Source organism: Tamandua tetradactyla, chromosome 4 (genome assembly GCF_023851605.1).
Source record: "Tamandua tetradactyla isolate mTamTet1 chromosome 4, mTamTet1.pri, whole genome shotgun sequence".
NCBI classification, from domain to species: Eukaryota; Metazoa; Chordata; class Mammalia; order Pilosa; family Myrmecophagidae; genus Tamandua; species Tamandua tetradactyla.
Window position 1 is genome coordinate 164,715,104 of NC_135330.1, and position 24,338 is coordinate 164,739,441.

Below are 24,338 nucleotides of genomic sequence, written 5' to 3' on the forward strand. Positions count from 1 at the left end.
ACCCAGTTTCGATTCTTGCTGCCTGTCCATGCAAAACAAACAAACAAACAACAAAACTGAGGGAGACATTAACATTTTCACAAACAAACAAATGCTGAGAGAATAGGTCAAGAATAGACTGGCTCTACAAGAAATACTAAAGGGAGTTCTGCCAGCTGAAAAAAATTGGAGAGGGAGATCTGGAGGAGGGCACAGAATTGAAGAGTACCAGTAGGGGTAACCTAAAGGGTAAAAAAGAGAAAGAGGGAAAAGAACACACAGATTTGACAATAAAATCTGAAGGATAAAATGGTGAATTTGAGAAATGCCTACAGTAATAACTTTGAATGTTAATGGACTAAACGTACCAATTAAAAGATGCAGATCAGGTAGAATGGATTAAGAAAGAGAATCCAGTTACATGTTGCTTACAAAATATTTATCTTAGACACAAGGATACAAATAGATTGAAAGTAAAAGGATAAAAAAGATGTTCCACACAACCTGTAACAAAAAGAAAGCAGGAGCTGCTATACTAATACCAGACAAAATAAACTTTAAATGTAAAGACATCATAAGAGACAAAGAAGGACACTATATACTAGTAAAAGGGACAATAACCACAAAGAAATAACAATCATAAATGTCTATGCTTCCAATCAAGGAACTTCAAAGCACATGAGACAGACACTGGCAAACCTGAAGGAAGTGACAGACATTTCAATAATAGTAGGCTACTTCAATACACCACTCTCCTCTATAGATACGACTACCAGACAGAGGATGAACAAGGAAATAGAGAATGTCAACCATTTGATAAATGAATTAGACCTAACAGACAGGTCATCACACCCCAAAACATCAGGATATTCTTCTCTACTGCTCATGGAACATACTCTAGGATAGATCATACACTGGGGCACAAAATTGGTCTTTATAAATTTAAAAACAGTGAAATTATTCAAAGCACTTTCTCTGATCACACGGATTTAAGCTAGAAATTAATAACCACCCAAAGAGTGGTTATTTCAAATATATGGAGATGAAACAACAGTCTTAAACAAAGAGTGGGACGAAGAAGAAATTGCTAGAGAAATAAGAGGCTATCTGAAGACAAATGAAAATAAAATACATGTCAGAACATATGGGATACAGCAAAGGCTGTGTTGAGAGGGAAATTTACTGCCTTAAATGCCTATATTAAAAAACAAAACCTGTGGGACATTTGGTGAGGCAAAATAAGCCAGAGAAAAAAAAAGAGCAAATATTGTATGACCTCACTTAGAAAATACTTATAAGAAAACTGGGATCTAGACTGTAAGCTAATATAGCAGCCACGTTTAGTCTGGAGTGGGAATTGTTATTTCTAGATTCTGAGGGGCTGTTTTATGCATGTATAATCTGGTATTTAGAGATAAGAACAAAGCCGTTTAGGTCGGGGTTAAGGTAACTGAGAATTTGGGGGTAAGGAAGACACTGTAGTTATTTTGGAACTTCACTTACTCTTTGAGACCAAAGGAAGAAAAGTGTATTTTTCCAGAACCTTAAGCACATAATATATGTGCTACAGGTTATGTGCTTAACCTGTAGCACATAATATAACTCAAACTGGATAGATCATTGACACAATCCAAACACAGGGAGCCCAGAATAACAATGAGAGCTTTTAATCCTGCATGGCTTAATGTAATGCCAGGATACATCTCAGAGTATATCAAGCTGATAATCAAAAAGTATTGGCAAAGTTCCTTCAGGGATTGGAGTAACAATATGGAACTATTAAACTTTACCACAGGGGAAACCCTGGATAATGTATCAAACATTAGGGACACCAAATCAATAGGCCAAATCCTAGATCATGAGGCTTGCTCTTGTGTAGCTTATGTATGTAGCAGAGAAGCTTAGCCTATCTATAGGTATGCCTAAGAGTCACATCCAGAGGACCTCCTCTGTTGCTCACATGTGGTCGGTCTCTCTAACCTAAACAATGCATGTGAAACCCTTGCCCTCACCAATATGAGTGACATGACATCCAGGGGTGGGAGTCCTCCCTGGCACTGTGGAACATGACTCCCAGGGATGAATATGACCCTGTCAATTGGATCAACAATGCCATCCCAACCAAAAGGGGGGAAAGAAGCATAACAAATTCAGTGGTTGAGAGAGTTCAAATGGAGTCCAGAGGCTACTCTGGAGGTCACTCTTATGCAAGCTTCAGTTAGACATTGCTACCCAGCATAACTTTGAGAAACTCCAATCAAAACCATTTCTGTCCATCCTAAAGTACACCTAGAGGTTCTGTGCACTAGGGTAACTTTCCAGAAACCTACAATCTCCAGATGGGTCTGTGGACCACGTACATCCTGAAATGCAGAGAGGCCAGCCTCTCCAGAAGATCAACCAGTTCCATCCCTTTATCCCATATTATCGACAGCCCCTTTCAACATGAAGAAGTTAGAATGGGTATAGCCCAAATACCCCTACAGAGTGGTACAACTATCAAAGCTGATGGTGTTATACAGAGAAGATAGAGTTTAATAAATGAGTATGATTGCTGAGCCACTATATTGATATTTATTTTAGTCTCCAGTACCTCAGAGCAGCTGGAAGGGAAAATCTAAAACTGCATTTGTAACCCACACCAAACTGTGAAATCTGTTCTACAATTAACTGTTGCGATGTACTATGAACTTTATTGGTGTTTTGTGTATATGTTATTTTGTGCAAAAAAAAAAAAAGAGGAGGAGTATAACAGAGAAGGTGGGATTTAACAAATGAGTATGACTGCTAAATCATTATACTGGTATTTCTTTTGGTGTCCAGCATTTTAGAGCAGCTAAAAGAAAAAATGAGAAATTGTTCAACTGTAACCCACACCAAACTTTAAAATCTGTTCTATAACTAACTGTTAAAATGTACTCGGAAATATATTGCTTTTTTGTATACATGTCATATTTCACAATAAAAACAGTTAAAAAAAAAAAACCATAAATTGACCTAGATCTTAGGGTTTATTTGTGAGCTGTCAATTCAATTCCATTGATCAATATGTCTATCTTTATGTAAGTACCATGCTGTTTTGACCACCGTGGCTTTATAATATGCTTTAATGTCAGGAAACATGATACTTTCCACTTTGTTTTCTTTATTTCAAGATATTTTTGGCTATTCAAGGCTCCTTACCCTTCCAAATAAAATTCATAAATGGCTTCTCCATTTCTGTAAAATAGTCCACAGGAATTTTGATTTTAAGATATTACATTTAACCTACATGTCAACTTGGGTAGAACTGGCATCTTACTGACATTCAGCCTTCCAATCCGTAAACATGGAATGTCTTTCCATTTCTTCAGCTTTCCTTTGAGTTCTTTAAACAATGCTTTGTAGATTTCCGTGTACAAGTCCTTCACATCCTTGGGTAGGCTTATTCCTAGCTATTTTATTATGCTACCATAAATGGAATTTTTTTCTTGATGACCTCCTTGGATAGATCATCACTAGTACGTAGAAACACGACTGATTTTGTATGTCAGTCTTGTATCCTGCCACTTGCTTATTAACAGAAGAATCTTTGCTGTCATTTTTTCTGGATTTTCTAAATATGGAATCATATCATCTGCAAAGAATGAGTTTTTTTTTTTCCTTGCCCAAATGCTCTAGCTAGAACTTCTAGCACAATGCTGAATAGCAGTGCTGACAGTGGGGATCCTCAGCTTGTTTCAAATCTTAGAAGGAAACCTTTCAATCTTTCACCATTGACTGATGTCAACTATTGGTTTTTCATATATATGACCTTTATAACGCTGAGGAAATTTCCTTTCACTCCTACTTTTTGAAGCTTTTTTTTATCATGAAAGGATGCTGTATTTTGAAAAATGCCTTTTATGCATCAATCAAGATGATCATGTGGTTTTTTCCCTTTATGATTATTATAAACGCGGTGTATTACATTAATTTTGTGGACTGAAACACCCTTATATATCTGCAATAAAACTCACTTGTTTATGGTATATAATTATTTTAATATGCTGTTGGATTCAATTTGCAAGTATTTTGTTCAGGATTTTTATATTTACATTCATTAGAGAGACTGGGGTGAAGTTCTCTTTTTTTGTACTATCTTTTATCTGACTGGTATTAGGTTAATGTTGGCTTGATAGAATGAGATAGGTAGTGTTCTCTGGTTTTCACTTTTTAATTTTAATATTAACTTATTATGAACAATGAACAACCATACAAACATTCTTGACATACAGACATTCTTGACACGGTTACAATCAATGGCTCACATTATTATCACAAAGTTGCGAATTCATCACCATGGCCACTTTTCTGAACACTTGCATCTCGCCAGCAAAAGAAAGGAAAAAAAAAAAAAACCCAAAACTCATAGAGGCCATACCCCTCACCACTCCCTCTCACTGACCACTAGTATTTCAATCTACTCAATTTATTTTAACCTTTGTTCCCCCTATTATTTATTTCTTATCCACATTTTTTATTCATCTGTCCATACCACATAAAGGGAGCATCAGACACAAGGTTTTGAAAAACACTGTCACACTGAGAAAGCTGTATCATTATACAATCATCTTCAAGAAACATGGCTACTGGAACACAACTCTACAGTTTCAGGTACTTCCCTCTAGTAACTCTAATACACCATAAACTAAAAAGGGGATATCTATATAATGTGTAAGAATAAACTTCAGGATAACTTCTGAACTTCGTTTGAAATCTCTCAGCCACTGACACTTCATTTTGTCTCATTTCCCCCGTTCAGATGAGGTTTTCTCAATCCCTTGATGCTGAGTTACAGCTCATTCTAGGATTTCTATCCCACATTGCCAGGGAGGTTCACGCCCCTAAGAGTCATGTCCCACAATAAAGAGGGGGAGGGCAGTGAGTACACTTGCCATGTTGGCTAACAGAGAGGCCACATCTGGGCAGATGTTCTGGGTAGAAGAGGTTCTGTGGGGGTGACTCTTAGGCCTAATTTTAAGTAGGCTTAGCATATTCTTTGCAGAGATAAGTTTCATAGGGACAAACCCCAAGATTGAGGGCTCGGCCTATTGATCTGGTAGTCCCCATTGTTCATGAGAATATCAGAAATTCTCCAAATGGGGAAGTTGAATTATTTCCCTTTTCTCCCCATTCCCCCAAGAGGACTATACAAATACTTCTTCATTCACTGTTCAAATCACTCTGGGATTTATTGGGGCATAACACTAACCTGGACAAAACCACAAAATCTCATGCCCTATTCAAGGTTCCATGTGTTTATACTGTTTCAATTAAACTGTTCAAATAAGTTAAATTAGGAAATGGTGTTTTTTTTGTTTGGTTTTTTTGGGCATGGACAAACTCTGGGAATTGAACCTGGATCTCTGGCATGGCAGGCAAGAACTGTGCCACTGAACTACTGCTGCCGGTCCTAAATCAGGAAATGCACTAGTCAAAACATAAATTTTATACCAAATAAACACTTCTTACTTTAGTCTCACAGTGAAGTTGAAGTTTTAAAATATGAATGAACACCTATTTTCAACACCCTCCCATACTGACATTCCTTTGTTCTTTTTCATGCAAAAACATTTCTTAATTTCTACATTTAGTCACTATCATTGTACACTCGAGGCATTCCTAGATTATACCATCGCGGTCTTTATCATCTTTGTTTCCTTTTGGTTTCCTATGTGCCCCCAGCCCTCCTCCATCATTCTCACATTCAGCTTCATTCCATATACTTACATTACCTGTGCTACAATCAGGTAGTATTGTGCTATCCATTTCTGAATTGTTACAATCAGTCCTAATGCACAATTTGTATCCCTTCAGCTCCAACTACCCAATCTCTACCCTATTTCTATCTCATGGTAACCTTTGTTCTTAAATGAAATTCTCCAAGTTATCTCATTAATGTTAGTTCATATCAGTGAGACCATACAGTATTTGTCCTTTTATTTCTGGCTAATTTCACTCAGTATAATGTTCTCTAGGTCCATCCACATTGACACATGCTTAATGAATTCATTTTGTCTTATAGCTGCGCAATAGTCCATCGTATGTATATACCACAGCTTGTGTAGCCACTCATCTTTTGATGGACATTTGGGCTGTTTCCATCTCTTGGCAATTGTAAATTATACTGCTATGATCTTTGGTGCGCAGATGTCCTTTTGTGTCCTTGCCCTCATGTCCTCTGAATCAATACCTAGCAATGGTATTGCTGGATCAAATGGCAATTTTATACTTAGCTTCTTGAGGAACCACCAAACTGCCTTCCACAGCGGTTGTACCATATTACATTCATTCCCACCAACAGTGGATAAATGTGCCTCTTTCTCCACATCCTCTCCAGCCTTGTTCTTCTCTGTTTTTTTTGATAATGGCCATTCTGGTGGGTGTCAGATATCATCTCATTCTGGTTTTGATTTGCATTTTGCTAATAGCCAGGGAAGACGAGAATCTTTTCATGTGCCTTTTAGTCATTTGTATTTCCTCTTCTGAGAACTGTCTGCTCATGTCTTTTGCCCATTTTCTAATTGGGTTGTTTGTCTTTTTGTTGTTGATCTGAACAATCTCTTTATATTCTGGATACTAGGCCTGTATCTGATATGGCATTTCCAAATATGGTCTCCCATTGTATAGGCTACCTTTTTACTTTCTTGACAAAGTTCTTTGGTGCACAAAAGTGTTTAATTTTGAGGCGTTCCATTCATTTGTTTCTTTCTTCAATGCTCATGCTTTGGGTGTATGAGCTAGGAAACCACCAACTATTACAAGCTTTATAAGATATTTCCTTACATTTTCTTGTAAAAGTTTGATGGCCTTAGCTCTAATGTGTAGGTCTTTGATCCATTTTCAGTTAATTTTTGTATTAGGTGTGAGATATGGATCTTCTTTCATTCTTTTGCATATGGATATCCAGTTCTCCAAGCACCATTTATTGAAGAGACTGTTCTGTCTAGTTGAGTTGGCTTGACAGCCTTATCAAAGATCAACTGTCCATAGATGAAAGGGTCTATATCTGAACACTCTATTCAATTCCATTGGTCAGTATATCTATCTTTATCAAGTATCATGCTATTTTGACCACTGTAGGTTTGTAATATGCCTTAAAGTTAGGTAGTATGAGACCTCTGACTTCATTTTTCTTTCTCAAGATATTTTTAACTATTCAGGACAATCTGCTCTTCCAAATAAATTTGGTTATTGGCTTTTGAGATTTTAATTGTATTATATTGAATCTATACATCAATTTATGTAGAATCAACATCTTAACTATATTTAGTCTCCCAATCCATGAACACAGCATGTCCTTCTATCTATTTAGGTTTTCTGTGATTTCTTTTAGCAATTTCTTGTAGTTTGCTTTGTATAGATCTTTTGTATTTTTCGTTAAATTTATTACCAAATATTTTTATCCTTTTGGCTGCAATATAAATGGGATTTTTTCTTGATTTCCTCCTCAGATTGCTCATGACTAGTGTATAGAAATACTACAGATTTTTGAGTGTTGAACTTGTACCCTGCAACTTAGCTTTACTCATTTATTAGCTCTAGTAGTTTTGCTGTGGGTTTTTTGACATATAGTATCATATCATCTGCAAACAGTGAGAGTTTTACTTCTTCCTTTCCAATTTTAATGACTTGTATTTCTTTTTCTTGTCTAATTACTCTGTCTAGAACTTCCAATACAATGTTGAATAATAATGGTGATAATGTACATTCTTGCCTTGTCCCTGATCTTAGGCAGAAAGCTTTCAAGTTTCCTCATTGAAGATGATGCTACCTGTGGGTTTTTCATATATTTCCTTTATCATGTTGAGGAAGTTCCCTTCTATTCCTATTCTTTGAAGTGTTTTCATCAAGAGGATGCTGAATTTTGTCAAATGCCTTTTCTGCATCAATCGAGATGATCATGTGGTTTTTCTGCTTTGATTGGTTGATATGCTGCATTACATTAATTGATTTTCTTATGTTGAACCACCCTTGCATACCTGGAGTAAATCCCACTTGGTCATGGTGTATAATTCTTTTAATGTGCTGCTGGATTCGATTTGCAAGAATTTTGTTGAGGATTTTTCCATCTATATTCATTAGAGACACTGATCTGTAATTTTCTTTTCTTGTAATATCTTTGTCTGGCTTTGGTATGAGGGTGATGTTGGCTTCATAGAATGAGTTAGGTAGCCTTCCTTCCTCTTTAATTTTTTTAGAGTTTGATCAAGATTGGTATTAATTCTTTCTTGAATGCCTGCTGGAATTAACTTGTGAAGCCTGGGCTTTTTTCTTTTGGGGGAGCTTCTTGATGACTGATTCAATTTCTTTACTTGTGATTGGTTTGTTGAGGTCATCTATTTCTTCTCGAGTCAATATTGGTTGTTCATACCCTTGCAGGAAGTTGTCCATTTCATCCACATTGTCTAGTTTATTAGCATAAAGTTGTTCATAGTTTCCTCTAATTATCTCCTTTATTTCTGTGGGTTCAGTGGTTATGTTTCCTCTTCCATTTCTGATTTTATTTATTTGCATCCTCTCTCTTTTTCTTCTTGTCAACCTTGCTGAGGGTCCATCAATTTTCTTGATTTTCTCAAAGAACCAACTTCTGGTTTTGTTGATTTTCTCAGTTGCTTTTATGTTCTAAATTTCATTTATTTCTGGTCTGATCTTTGTTACTTCTTTTCTTTTGCTTGCTTTGGGGTTAGTTTGCTGTTCTCTCTCTAGTTCTTCCAAGTGAGCACTTAATTCCTCATTTTTTGCCCTTTCTTCTTTTTTATATAATCATTTAAAGCAATAAATTTCCCTCTTAGCACTGCTTTTGCAGCATGCCACAAATTTTGATATGTTGTGTTTTCATTTTCATTTTCCTTGAGATAGTTACTGATTTCTCTTGTAATTTCTTTCTTGACCCACTGATTTTTTTAGGAGTGTATTGTTAAGCCTCCATATACTAGTTAATTTTCTGTCCCTCTGCCTATTATTGATGTCAAACTTCATTCCTTTATGATTGAGAAAGTGTTTTGTATGATTTCAATCTCTTTAAATTTATTAAGAATTGCTCTGTGACCCAGCATATCATCTATCCTTGAAACAATCCACGAGCACTTGAGAAAAAGGTGTATCCTGCTCTTCTGGGATGTAACGTTCTATAAATGTTAAGTCTAGTTCATTTATTGTATTATTCAAATTCTCTATTTCTTTATTAATCTCCAGTCTAGATGTTCTATCCATTGAAGACTGCAGGGAATTGAAGTCTACAACTATTATGGTAGATGTGTCTATTTCTCTTTTCAGTGTTTGCCTCATGTATTTTGGAGTACTCTGGCTCAGTGTACAATATTTATGATTGCTATGTCTTCTTGTTGAATTGTTCGTTGTATTAATACACAGGGTCCTCCTTTGTCTCTTTTAATTGTTTTACATTTGAAGTGCAATTTGTTGGATATTAGTATAGCTACTCCTGCTCTTTTCTGATTGTTGCTTGCATGGAATATCTTTTCACAACCTTTCACTTTCAACCTATGTTTGTCCTTGGGTCTAAAGTGCTTCTCCTGTATATATATGGGTCCTGTTTTTTAACCCATTCTGCCAGTGTATGTCTCTTGATTCAGGAGTTTTATCCATTAACATTTAATATTATTACTGTAAAGGCAGTACTTTCTTCTACTATTTTGCCTTTTGGATTTTACATATCTAATTTTTCTTTTTACCTTTATTGATAGTATTCATTTCTTCACTTTTATCCATACCTCTCCCTCCTGTCTTTTCCTATCTGCCTCTAGCGCACCCTTTAGTATTTTCTGCAGAGCCAGTCTCTTGGTCACAGATTCTCTCAGTGATCTCTCAGTGATTTTCTGTCTGAAAATGTTTTAATTTCCCCCTCATTTTTGAAGGAAAATTTTGCTGGATACAGAATTCTTGGTTGGCAGTTTTTCTCATTTAGAATCTTAAATATATCACACCACTGTTTCCTCACCTCCATGGTTTCTGCTGAGTAATCTACACATAGTTTTATTGGGTTTCCCTTGTGTGTGATGGACTGCCTTTCTCTTGTTGCTTTCAAATTGTCTTTCTCTCTGACATCTGACATTCTGATTAGTGAGTGTCTTGGATTATGTCTATTTGGATCAATTCTGTTTAGGGTATGCTACACTTCTTGGTTCTGTAATTTTACGTCTTTTATAAGAGATGGAAAATTTTCAGTGATAATTACCTCCTTAGTCTTTCTCCTCCTTTTCCCTTCTCTTCTCCTTCTGGGACACACAGAACATGTATATTCATGTGCTTCATGTTATTATTCAATTCCCTGAGTCCCTGCTCATATTTTTCCATTCTTTTACCTATGTATTTTTTTCCTCCTTAGGAGGGTCTACTTAGATATTATAGACCCCAGTCAGATTTTCCCAGACCAGACTGGCCTCCTCTCAGGAGGAGTCACCTGCATTAGTTTTCCCTGAGGGTAAGACACTCAGTTTGACAGATGTTTCTATGAAGCCTCTAGACTCTGTGCTTTGCCTGTCCTGCCTAATATGTGGCACTTCTCTGTCTGCGGTTTCCCACAAGTATAAAGTGATTTGGAACCAGGTGGTGCAATGGTGGCTCAGTAGCAGGATTCTTGCCTGCCATGCTGGAGACCTGGGTTCAATTCCCGGTCCCTGCTCATGTGGAAAAAATTAAAATAAAAACAAGTGATTATTATTGTAAAGGAAGTTCTTGATTCAACCAACTTATCCTCTGATTTTTGTCAAATCTATTTTTTTCTCTTTTTATCCTTAATTTACCCTCACCTATATTCAATTCAGTACACTCCTCCAGACCTCTCTTTCCTGTCTTTTCATCTGGTAGAACTCCTGTTAGTAGTTCTTATAGGGCCAGTATCATATTAACGAACTCTCAGCTTCTGTTTATCTGTGAATATTTTAAACTCTTCCTCAATTTTAAAGAACAGCTTTGCTGGATGGACAATTGTTGGCTGGCTGTTTTTCTCTTTCAGTATCTTAAATATATCTTACCACTGCCTTCTTGCCTCTCTGGTGTCTGATGAGAAATCAGCACCTAGTGTTATTTGACTTCCCTTATATATGAATAATTACTTTATCTTTCAAAATTTTCTCTTTCCTTTTGCATTTAACAATCTGATTACTATGTGTCTTGGAGTGAGTCTATTTGGATTTATTCTGTTTGGAGAACGTTGGGTTTCTTGCATTTGCACACTTATGTCTTTTATAAGGTTTGGCAAATTTTCAGCTATTATTATTTTGAACGTTCTTCCTGGCCCTTTTCCCTTCTCTTCTCTGTCTGGGACACCCATGATCTGTATATTTGTGCATTTTGTGTTGTCAATCATTTCCCTGAGACTTTGTTCAAATTTTTCCATTTTTCTCTATAGATGCTTTTGTATCTGTCCAAATTTGGTTGATCTTTTAGCTCACTCATTTTTTCTTTTGCATCATCAAATCTGCTGCTGTATGACTTCAGTACATTTTTAATTTCATCTACACTGTCTTTTATTTCCATAAAATCTGTTATTTTTCTATATATTCTTTCAAATTTTTCTCTACACTGTCTTTTATTTCCATAATATCTGTTATTTTTATATATATTCTTTCAAATTCTTCTCTATGTTCTTCTAGTGTCTTCTTAATATCCTTTATCTCTTCATACCCACTTTCCTTCACTTTTTTGAATTGATTAAGGAGATTTGTTTACACATCTTTGATTAGTTGTTCCAGATTCTGTATCTCCTCTGACTTCTTGGTACCAGGACATAGGGTACCCATGCAGGGGGGTGTAGACCAGGGCCAATGATTTACGTCTTAGAACCCCAGCAGCATCTGACTGAGAAGGGCTGAAACTGCAGGGATCTTTTAGCATAAATTATAGCCAAAGCTATATTTAATACTTACTTTTACAACATTTTGTATTGAACCTTATGGTGCAATGGCTGGGTTTTCCACTGACCTGAATGTCATAGTAGATAATTCCGAAGGGAAGGGATTCACAAACATGTCATCATTTTCAACTTCACATTTGATACTTGAATGCTTGTATTATGGTTATTCAATATATATCATTAAGATAGTTTAGGTAAAGATGTTTTCTGAAGATCTTTAGGTTTTTTCATCTTTTGGTATTAAACTATTTCTTAACAATAAGGCAAATGGATCTTGATAAAAGATATAAGCTGAAGTGTAAGTCCCTCATACTATACATTTTTATACCAGTTAGTAAAATAATATACTTGGATACAATATTGGCACATAACCCGTAGCATTATTTTACAGAGCAAAGTTTTCCCTCAAATCATTAGTTGTAGATAGTTTCAATATCAAAGAACAGTTAAATAATTAGATATTTAGTGGTTTTCTGGGAGGTGTACAATTAGGCATGAAATGTTCATTGCAATGGAAATTTCTAAGTTTAAAGAAGAGCCATTTCATATAATATCGGTTGACAAGCAAAAGCCCAAAGAACATAATTTTAAAAGGATAAATTCACTTAAATTATATAGCTCTTTCTTACATTTATATTTTTGTAATAGGCCACATAAGAGTTTTAAAAGCTCAATTATCAAATAATCTTCCTACTCTCTTGTTCTTTCTTAATCTACTTACCATTTAAAAAATTTTTCTTTTACAATCTCTTTGCCATGCTCAGAATCAATCTTAGCTCTTTCACATCAATTTGCTGTCCCTAAATGATCCCTTCTTTGAACTTCTCTAGGAAGCATCTGGATATTTTACAATTTAAAATAACATTGCAATTCATTAATTTCATAATTTTGTTCAAGACTTAGTTCACGAATTAATCCCTGACTAATCAGTTTCTACTAACATGATTTCCTCTAATCTAATGTATACAATTTATTTTACTTTAATGGTTGGTAAACCAAAGTAAATTAATTTATTTTGGCAAAGCTCCAGTTACTTCATTTATAAAGAGGGGCTAATATTAGATACTTTAGTAGGGAGTCACAAGAATTAAATTCATCATTCATATTAATCACCATGATAGCTTTCATAAATTTTTAAAACAATAATAATAATTATTATTACAGTAAAACAAGAAAATTATACCTATTGCAAAAACTCACATGTACTATGGAAATAAATGCTTGTGATACATCATGTTGTTCTGCAATATAGTTGAAAGCTCGCCAAAGAGCAACTCCAGCATCATTTGTTCCATCAATTTCATGATTTGTATTAAGAATGAACACAAAACCAATTCTGGGAAAAGAACATGAATCTTGAATGTCTCAACTACTTCTTAAACACCAATAAATCACTATTTAAAAAAATTATTAACCTAAATATCGAGACAGAACAAATGTGTTAGATGAGAAAAAAAACTTTGAACTGTAATGCTGATTTCAACAGAGTCCACATAACTGCATATGCCAGTTGCAGCTGCATAACTGCAAAATTGCCAAACTCTGTTTGTGACATTATCAAAGGACCCTGTTCTTTAGGGAAAAAAAGGAAACATGTAATCTTAATATAATTTGAGGGATAAGCAGCTCTCTATAAAATCCCAAGTCATGAATCCATTCTCTCAGGAAAATGATCTAACAGCTTTGATTAACAGAGTTTATAAATAAAAGTAGATGAGATGTGACAACACATACCTATATTTTATCAGGCACTAGAACTAAGCACTGCTTTGAATTAAACATCAATACTCTGATTTACACAATTTGAGTATAGTGGAGTACGTTCAACTGACAGTTTCATTTTATACTGGCACTTACCTAAGAGGAATTTTGTGGTAATAGAACCGTTTTGCAATTTTCATAAAATCCAAGGTATATTCTTGAGAAGGATCAATAAACATAACCTAAAAGAAAAGTAGATAGTATATAAGCACTACTTTGTTTTAATCCTTTAGAATATTTATACAATTCAAGCAAGACTAAATTCTTTCACTAAAAAGTATGAAATTTAAAGTATAATTCTTTAGAAACTTCTGGAATTTTGTATTCTAAAGAACCTATCTAAGAAAAATGTCAATTTATGAAAGATTTCTAAAAGCTGACTATCCAAAGATAATGATACATGAAATCTAATATTAATCGTCTTTTTGGAAGCACAGAACAAAGAATATCTTTTCCATGAAGTAAAATAGATTATCCTAAATGTTTACTGGGTTTTCTGTGATAAACTTTTATTTAAAAAGAAAATAGAAATTGTTTTCTGACAAAAATAGCATTAAAATAACTTCTTATTCCCGGAGACCAGGGTTTGATTCCTGGTGCCTGTCCATGCGAAAAAAAAAAAAATGGAAAAAAAAAAACTTCTTACACAAGGTTAATATAATAAATATGGTATTCACTTCCTATGTAGAAAAAAAATAAAGCTCTAAATTTCCCTATACATTACAAAGCTCCCAAAAGGTGGTTTGGATATTTACCACTATAATATTGAACTTATATGCATAAATAATAAAATAATATTAACGTATTTTTGCTTGAAATGTATTAAACTTCAATCATTAATAACTTACAACATAATGAATCAAAGAAAAGCCCTATAATAAAATCCTTTGAGAGGATATAAAAGTAATCAATAAACATAGAAACTTAATATTGGTATTATAAAACTATATGAAGGCTGAATTTTAAAAAGCAGTTTAGGGGACACTACTACCTTTTTTTACTTAGTCACCCATTCCACCCAAGCTTATTGCAAGCAAAAACTTCTTTTCTAACAACTCAGATACCTATTTGCTAACAGCAGTATAAACTAAAAAGACTATTGATACCTTTATGAAATATGCATCTAAATAAACAAATATAAAACTTACCAAATTATGAATATTACGTCTTATAGAAGGTATATTTCCAGGGAATGTTGGCTTCAGAAGTTCCTGACAACTTGAAGGCCATGAAATATATAAATCATCATGTTCTAAGTCATTGATCCACTAGAAAATAATTCAAATGTCTGTGAAAGCTATATTCAGATAATAATTAAATCACTTTCTAAAACAGATTTTTAACATAAAAAATAAAAGTGATAATACCTTTACATGTAGGACTTTCTATATCTCTGGCTAAATAAAGGAAGTCTATTGACTATTGTTTAAATTAAGGAATGTATTATGTGCAATAATTTTACACTAAGCCTTTCCGCTAAAAAATTCATAGCTTTCAATCATATATTTGTTTTTCATGGCACAAGTAAAATTGTATGGAAATTAAAAGAGAAAAGTATTTATCTTAATGATCAGCACTTTTAAAGGCAATGAAGAGTTAGTTACAGGGTATCAAGATGGCAGAGAGAGACACTGCTGGGATCTGACAAACACAGAGGTGTGAAACAAACACCAACCACAGAACCAACATCTCAAATCTCTGCAAAACAGTAAATAGGCAAGCACTAAATCAAGAAAACAACAATTTTAAAGTGATGGCATATGGTCATGCTTTTGAAGGCCTCTCTAACATCCCCTCACTGGCTTGGTGTAGAAGTGGCTCACATTGCCAACACAGGCTCCAGGTTCTAGTTAAGGAGGGAGCAGAGTAATTCTAGTGAACATTCTGGGTGTGTGTAAGTCTGTGTCAATCTGTCTGGTGGGTGCTTGAAGGACTGAACCAGGACAACTGTCATAGATTCAATGCCTCAAATTTGCTCTGTACCTAGAGGTAGATCACAGAACACTTCAATAGGATACTGTAGTAGAAGAATCAAATTACAGCAGCCTGGGTTAAAGGACTAGAGGCTATGGGGCATAGAATGCGGTGCTTGAGTCAGTGAGGAAAGAGGGAAAAAGGGGATATTTGGATGTATGTAAATGTGAGAACTTCTCGGGACAGATGGGCATGCCTAAGATAGGAGAGAAAGAGGACCCTAGGTTTTTTCCTCAAATTGTTCTCTAAACTTATTGTAAGGAAAGGTAAACTCTGATGGAGATTACTTACACAGAAAAATTTGTAAAGACTGGCAAGGTATTTTCTTTTCTTTTCATATTATTATTTTGTTGTTGTTGTTGTTGTTAGCTACCAGCAATCAAATAAATCCCTCATAAAACTAGCTAGACACCAGTTTAAAGAACAGATGTCTCAGTGACTAAATTTTAGAGGTAATACATTAAGATATTAAAATCTAAATTACAACAAAAGATGAAAATACATACGAAAGACAGGAAACAATGGCTCATGCAAAGTATCAAAATAAAGTAATAGAAAGCATCAACAAGGAAAATCAGAACTTTGATACACCAGGCTAAGACTTTTAAAAAGTGGACCTAAATACACTCAAAGATCTAAAGGAAAAAAACAGCAAAAAAGAATCAGGAAAATGATAGATGATAAAAAAAAAAAAAGAGAGAGTAACACAAATAGATGGAAATCTTGAAAAGTTGCCAAAACCGAGCTGAAGATCACAATTAATAGAAATTTTTAAAAATCTCTGGAGAGGTTAAAAGCAGATTAGAGTGGGCAGAAGAAAGAATCAGTGAACTTGATGATAAGAAAATTTAATTTATTCAACCGAGGAACAGACCAAAAAAAAAAAAAAAAAAAAAAGATTAACGGAATGTACATATTATGGGAGTTCCAGAAAGAGAAGAAAGAAAGAACGTGACAAAAAGACTATTCAAAGCAGTAATAGCTGAAAAGTTCCAATATTTATAGGAAGACATGAATATACTTATCTAAATTCTTCAACATACTTCAAACAGGAAAAACCAAATAGAGTTTCACTGAGACATATCATAATGAATGTAAAAGATAAATAGAGAATTCTGAAAGGTGGAAAGAACCAATATGATGTGTACAAGGTAGCCTCAATAAGATTAAGTGCTGATTTCTATTCCGAAACCAATAAGGCAAGGAGATATTGGGATGACACAAATAAGAGCGAGATTAAGAAACTTTCAGGTAAACAAAAGCTGAGGGAGTTTGTCACCACCAGACAAGCTCTGTAAGAAATGCTTTTTAAAAGGACTTCTTCAGGTTGAAAGGAAAAGACACTAGGGAATAAATCAATGCACAATGAAGTAAATTCTCTGGAAAAGATAATGATAGGAGTAAATATAAATGCCAGCACTATTTTATTCATGGCTTGTAACTCCACTTTTTACTTACTACAGGAACTAAAATGCATAAAAATAATGAGAAACCAATGGTTTGGGCATAAAATGTTATGAGTGACTATATAAACATGGGTAATGGAAGGGTTTCTGTATGCTTGAATTAAAGTTGGTAATGATACCAAACAAGACCGTTACAAATTTAGAATGCTAAATTTAAGACCCATGGTAACCACAAAGATGATATCAGAAAAATATGAACAGAGGAAAATGAGAAGATATTCCAAAGGGTTCAATTTAAAAGATCAGATAAGTATAAAAATAGGCAGAAATAAAAACACTAAGGTAAAAAAAATGAGTAAGACAGGTATCTACTCAGAGGACATGATGAGAAGGATACAAACGGACATTTGTACACCAATGTTTACAGCAGCATTATTTATAATTGCCAACAGTTGGAAATAGTCCTAATGTCCATCAACAGATGAGTTAAACAAACTGTGGTATATACATACAATGGCATATTATGCAGCTGTAAGACAGAATAGTTATGAACTATGTAACAACATGGATGGCCCTCGAGGAGTGAGATTAGCCAGAAACAAAAAGACAAATACTGTATGGTCTCACTGATATGAACTAACATTAGTGAAAGAACTTGGAGAATTTCAGCTAAGAACAGAGACCATCAGAAATAGAAATAGGGCAGATTTTGGGTAATTGGAGCTGAAAGGATACAGATTGTGCAACAAGACTGATTGTAAAAATTCAAATATGGATAGCACAATACCACCTAACTGTAATACAATAATGTTAGTACACTGAATGGAGCTGAATGTGAGAATGACAGAGGGAGGAGGCCTAGGGGCACAAATCAAATCAGAAGGAAAGATAGATGATAAAGACTGAGACGGTATAATCTAGGAATGCCTAGAGTGCACAATGATAGTGACTAAATGTACAAATTTAAAAATGTTTTTGCATGAGGAAGAACAAAGAAATGTCAATATGGAAGGGTATTGAAAAGAGATGGTAATTCATATTTTAAAACTTTAACTTATGTATAAGACTAAAGCAAAAAATGTTTATTTGGTACAAAATTTATAATTTGACTAGTGCACTTCCCAATATAATTTATGTGGTCAGTTTAATTGAACACCATAAGTATAGGTAACCTTGAATAGGCATGAGATTTTATAGGTTTGTTCAGAGTGATGCCTTAATAAATCCCAGAGTGATTTGAACAGTTAATAAAGAAGTATTTGCAAAGTCTCCTGGGGAGATAGAGAAAAAGTGGGAAAATTCAACTTCCCCATGTGGAGAATTCCTGATATTCCCACAAGCACTGGGGACAACCAAAGCAATAGGCTGAGCCCTCAATCTTGGGGTTTGTTCATATGAAACTTATCCCCACAAAGGATAGGCTAAGCCTACTTAAAGTTAGGCCTAAGAGTCATCCCCAGAGAACCTCTTTTGTTGTTCAGATGTGGCCTCTTTCTCTCAGCCAACACGACAAACAAACTCACTGCCCTTACCCTCACTATGTGGGACATGACTCCCAGGAATGTAAATCTTCCTGGCAAAGTAGGACAAAAATCTTAGAATGAGCTGGGACTCAGCATCAAGGAAATGAGAAAACTTTCTGGACCAAAAGGGTGAAGAGAAAAATGAGATAAAGTAACACGTCAATGGATAAGAGATTTCAAACAGAGTCAACAGATTATCCAGGAGGTTATTCTTACACATTATATAGATATCATCTTTTTAGTTAAGGTATATTGGAAAGGCTGGAGGGAAGTGCCTGAAAATGTAGAGCTGTGTTCCAGTAGCCATGTTTCTTGAAGATGATTGTATAATGATATAGCTTTCGCAATGTGACTGTGTGATTGAGAAAAGACTCATGTCTAATGCTCCTTTTATCTACGGTATGGACAGATGAGTAAAACATATGGATTAAAAATAAATAATAGGGGGAACAAATGTTAAAATAAATTTAGTAGATTGAAATGCTAGTGATCAATGAAAGGGAGGAGTAAGGGGTATAGAAAAATATAGGGCAAAGAAAGGCTAAAATATATTGGATAGATGGAAATACTAATAATCAAAGAGAGGGAGGGGTGAGGGGTACGGTGTGTATGAGCTTTTTCTTTTTTCTTTCTTTTTCTGAATTGATGCAAATGTTCTAATAAATGATCATTGTGGTGAATATAGAACTACGTGATGATATTGTGACTTACTGATTATATACCAAGAATAGAATGATCATATGGTAAGAATTTTTGTGTTTGTATATTGTTGTGTTTAAGAAAAATTTAAAAATTAAAAAAAAAAAGAGTAAGGCAAAAAAACCTAAAAGCAAAATGACAGGAATAAGTCCTGCACTATCAACCATTACTTTAAATGTATATGGATTAAACTTAACAATTAGACAGCGATGGGCAGAATGAATGAATAAGCATGAAGCAACTATGTGCTGTTTACAAAAGATTCATTTAAATTCAAAGACACAAGCAGATTAAAGTGAAAGGACAGAGAAAATAGTCCATGCAAACAGTAATCACAATAAAGTGGTGTTGGTTGTATTAGTACTAGAGAAAATAAACTGTTACATAAAAAATCATTGAAAAGGAGAAAAGGATATATTAATAAACTGTCGATTCAAGAAGTATATATACAATGATTTAAAACATATTTTCACATGACCATAGAGTCCCCAAATCAAAGCAAATGTTGACACACTGACAATGACAAACAGTAATAATCAAGAAAATACTGACAGATTTGAAGGAAAAAATAGAAATTTCTACATTAATAGTTGGAGATCAACATATAGACAGCAGGTCAATAAAAAAATAGAGGACTTCAACAGTACTATAAAGCAGCTAGACCTTGCATGCATGAGCATACACCCCCAAATTCCCCCCCACATATATAAAACACTTCATTCAACAACAGAATATACATTCGTCTCAAATGCACATAGATTTTTCACTAAGACAGACCATATGTTATCTTAGACCACAAAATTAGCCTTAATAAATTTTTATTAAATTTATCATATAAATTTAATCATATAAAGTATCTTCTACCATCATGGAATGAAGCTAGAAATTAGTGATAAAGGGAAACCTGGAACATTCACAATTAGATGGAAAATAATACATTCAAACAACCAATAAATCAACGAAGAAATCACATGGAAATTAGGAAAAATTTTGAAGTAAATAAAAATGAACATAGCACATGCCAAAACATACAGGATACAGCAAAGGCAGTGCTAAGAGGGAAAGTTATAGACATAACCGCTTACATTAAGAAAGGAGAAAAATATCAAATAAATAACCTAACCTCATAACTGATGTAGAGATAGAACAGCAAACTAACTACAAAGTAAGTAAGGGAAAAAAATAAAAGTAAGAGTGGGGATTAACAAAAAAGAGACTCAAGAATCAATAGAGTCAACAAAACTAAAAGTTTGTCCCTTGAAAAGATAAATAAAATTGGCAAACTTTTAGCTAGGCTGACAAAGAAAAAAATGAGAAAGCATGCAAATAATAAAAATAAGAAATAAATTATTTCTTGTTTATAATAAGAAATAAATAAAAATAAGAAATAAGAGGGGCATTACTACCAACTCTACAGAAACAAAAAAGGATTTTGTGAAGATATTATGAACAGCTGTACACAACCAAAAGAGACATTCTAGATGAAATGAACAAATTCCTAGGAACATACAAATTACCTGAATGACTCAAAAAGAAGCAGCAGATCACAACAGATCAATAACTGCATCAGTAATCAAAAGTTTCCAAAGAAAGTCCAGTAACAGAAGATTTCATTGGTGAATTTTATAGAGTATTGAAAGAAGAATTAACATGAATCATTCTTAAAACCTTCCAAAAAATTGAAGATGGGGGAATTACTTCATAATTTATTCTATGAAGCTAGCATCACTCTAATATCAAAGCTGAAAGAAAATTATAAACCAATGTCATTTATGAATATAGACATGAAAAACTTCAACAAAGGACTAGCAAACAAAACCCAACAGCAGGTTAACAGTATTAAACGTATCCAAGAAGCATTCATCCTAGGAAAGAAAAAGTGGTTCAACATAAGAAAAATCAATGTAGTGAACTACATTAATAGAAAAAAGGTAAAAAAAAAATCACAATATCACAATTGACACAGAAAAGTCATAAGACAAAAATTCAGCATACTCTCTTGATAAAAACACTTAGAAAAATTGGAACAGAAAGGAACTACCTAAACATGATAAAGGCCATATATGAAAAATGCACGGCTAACATCTTATCAATGTTGAGAGTCTGAAAGCTTCCCCACTAATATTAGGAACAAAGCAAGTTCATCCATTATCACTGTTGCTATTCACATTGTACTGGAAACGCTGGACAGAGCAAATAGGAAAAAAAAAAAGAAGAAAGAAAGAAAGAAATTAGGGGCATTCAAGTAACTAGTCCTATTCACAGATGATAAAATGTATATATAAAAAAATTACAAGGAATCCATAAGAAAGCTACTAGAGGTAATAATACTAGAACTAATAAGTGAACTTACCAAAGGAGCATGATACAAAATCAATATGCAAAAATGAGTGGTGTTTCTATACACTACTAAGGAGCAATGTGAAAAGAAAATCAAGAAACTTTCATTTAAAACAGCAATTAAAAAAATAAAACATCAGGGTATAAATTTAACTAAAGATATAAAGAACTGTATGCAGAAAACTGCAAGTCATTACTAAAAGAAATGAAGGACAAAGGACCCTGAATAGCACAAAACAACTTGAAAAAGAAGAATACCAATCAGGCTTCAAACTTTCTGATTTCAAAACTTACTACAACATTACAGTACTCAGTGTATAACTGGAACAGGTACAGACATATGACAAAAGGAACACAATTGAAAGGGTAGAAATACCTACACACATATGGTCAACTGATTTTTTAAAAGAAATTTTACTGAGATACATTCAGATACCATAGAAATCATCCAAAGTACAAAACCAATGGACTTTAATAAAATCACACAGTTGTGCATTCATTGCCACAGTCAATTTTAGAATAATTACACTGCTCCAAAAAGAAAAACCTCATACTCCTTAGCAGTCACTTCTCAATGCCTCTATCCTTCCTCAACTCTACATAACTAACATTATTTAGTCTCCATAGATTTAATTATATTTATACCGTATATAAATGGAATCACATAATCTGTAGTACTGTGTTTGCCTCCTCAGAAAAATAACTACAGAATTACTATGTGACCTGGTAACCCCACTTCTAGGCATATACCCAAAAGAACTAAAAGCAGGGACTCGAGCAGATATTTGCACAATGATGTTCACGGCAGCATTATTCACAATTGCCAAAAGAAGGAAGCAATTCATGTTTTCAACAATTGAAGGATGGATAAACAAAATGTGGGATACATGCACAACAGACTACTATTCAGCGATAAAAAGGAATGAAGTTCCCATACATGGGACAACATGGATGAACCTTGAAGACCTCAAGTTGAATAAAATAAGCCAGACACAAAATGACAAATATTGCATGATGACAATGATATGAAATACTTAGAATAAGCATAGAATCAGAATCTAGAATACAGGTTATCAGTGGACAAGAGTGGGGGTCAGAAAACAGGGGTTTAATGCTTAAATTATATAGAATTTGTATTTGCGATAATGGAAAAATTCTAGTAATAGATGGTGGTGATGGGAGCATAACATTGTGAATGTAATTAACAACAATGAATTACATATTTGAATGCTGATAAAAGGGGAGAAATTTTAGGTTGATATATGTTACAAGAACAAAACTTTAAAAAAATCCACTGGACTGTATAATACAGTGAATCCAAGCAACCCACAGACTATAATTAATACTACAATTATAAAAATGTGTTTTCATCAGCTGTAACAAAAGTACAAACACTAACGCAAGGTGTTAATAATAGGGTGGTATAAGGGAACCCTGTATTTTATGTATGAATTTTCTGTAAATCACAACTTTTTTCTAGTAATAACATTTTAAAAACTGAGGCAATAAGAAACAAATTCTCCAACAGATGCAGAACAATAAAGAGTTAAGCCAGTAATAACAAAACTTTTAACAAAGTAATGACCAGAAAAAGATAGCTCCATTGGTGCTTCTATCAAAAATTAAATAATCATCAACTAAATCCTCCTCAAACTCTTCCATAATAGGAGCAAATATTTTCTAACTAATTCTATGAAGCCAGAACTACTGTTATACCAAAGCTTTAAAAGTGGGATTCATTCCAGGAATCCAAGGTCAGTTCAATATAAGAAAATTATTCCATGCATGATTTATAGCACTAAGGGAATTAAACATATCATCATCTCAACTGGTACAGAAGAATCTGACAAAATCCAACACCCGTACATGAGAAAAACACTCAGAAACTAGAAATAAGTGAACTTCCTTAACATGATAAAAGGTATTCATGAAAACCAATAGCTAACATCCTCCTCACTGGTGAAAAGCTTTCCCACTAACATTAGGACAAAGACAAGGATGCTCACTTTCACCAATGCTATTAAACACTGTACAAGGAAGTCCTAGAAGGAGCAATTAAGAAAAAAAAAAAAAGAAGTAAAAGGCATTCATATTTGAAAGGAAAAAGAAAAACTACATGCATTTTCAGATGAGATGAACCTAAATATGGAAACTCTCAAAGAATCCACAAGAAAGCTGCTAAAGCCAATAGACGAATTCAGGAAAGCTGAAGAATACAAGATTAATATACAAAAATGAGGTTTGTTTCTATACACCAGTAATGAGAAATCTGAAAAGGAAGTTTTAGAAAAATTCATTTACAATAGCAATTAAAAGAATAAAATACTTAGGATCAATACTAAAAAGATTTGCACATTGAAAAATACAATTTTAAAATATCCTCTACAAAAACCGCCAAATCACTGAGCTAATCACAGCCAAGCAAAACAGTCTTTATTTTTGTTTTCACAAAGCTTAACTTTTCCTAAATATAGGATTGTCTGTTACCTAGAAAAGCTATGAATAACTGAAATAATGCTCCACTACAACATGATAAAATTTCATGCAGGACAGAATTTGTAATCAAACATCCAAATAATCCAATGCAATGGCTACTGAAAACAAGTTTCTTAGTTGTTTCTATTAGAACTACTTCAAATTTATTAATTTTGGATTTAAAAGATGTATAATCTAGAGGGAATGTTGTGTTCTTAACACAGGAAACAATACAGAATTGTTGGAATTTTAGAATAGTATACCAATGACAATCAGAAATTG

General features: G+C 33.9%; 1 protein-coding gene across 2 annotated transcripts in view; it reads right to left on the minus strand.

Moving 5' to 3' along the window:
• The window catches only part of UGGT2 (UDP-glucose glycoprotein glucosyltransferase 2), a 271,578-nt gene that overhangs the window by 133,215 nt on the left and 114,025 nt on the right, over positions 1–24,338 (minus strand). For both annotated transcript variants that reach the window (XM_077158543.1, XM_077158542.1), the window contains 3 exons: positions 14,788–14,907; positions 13,736–13,821; positions 13,079–13,214 (listed from right to left, as the gene is read on the minus strand). In XM_077158543.1, coding sequence (XP_077014658.1) covers positions 13,079–13,214; positions 13,736–13,821; positions 14,788–14,907 — 342 coding nt within the window. The remainder of the gene's footprint in view (positions 1–13,078; positions 13,215–13,735; positions 13,822–14,787; positions 14,908–24,338) is intronic.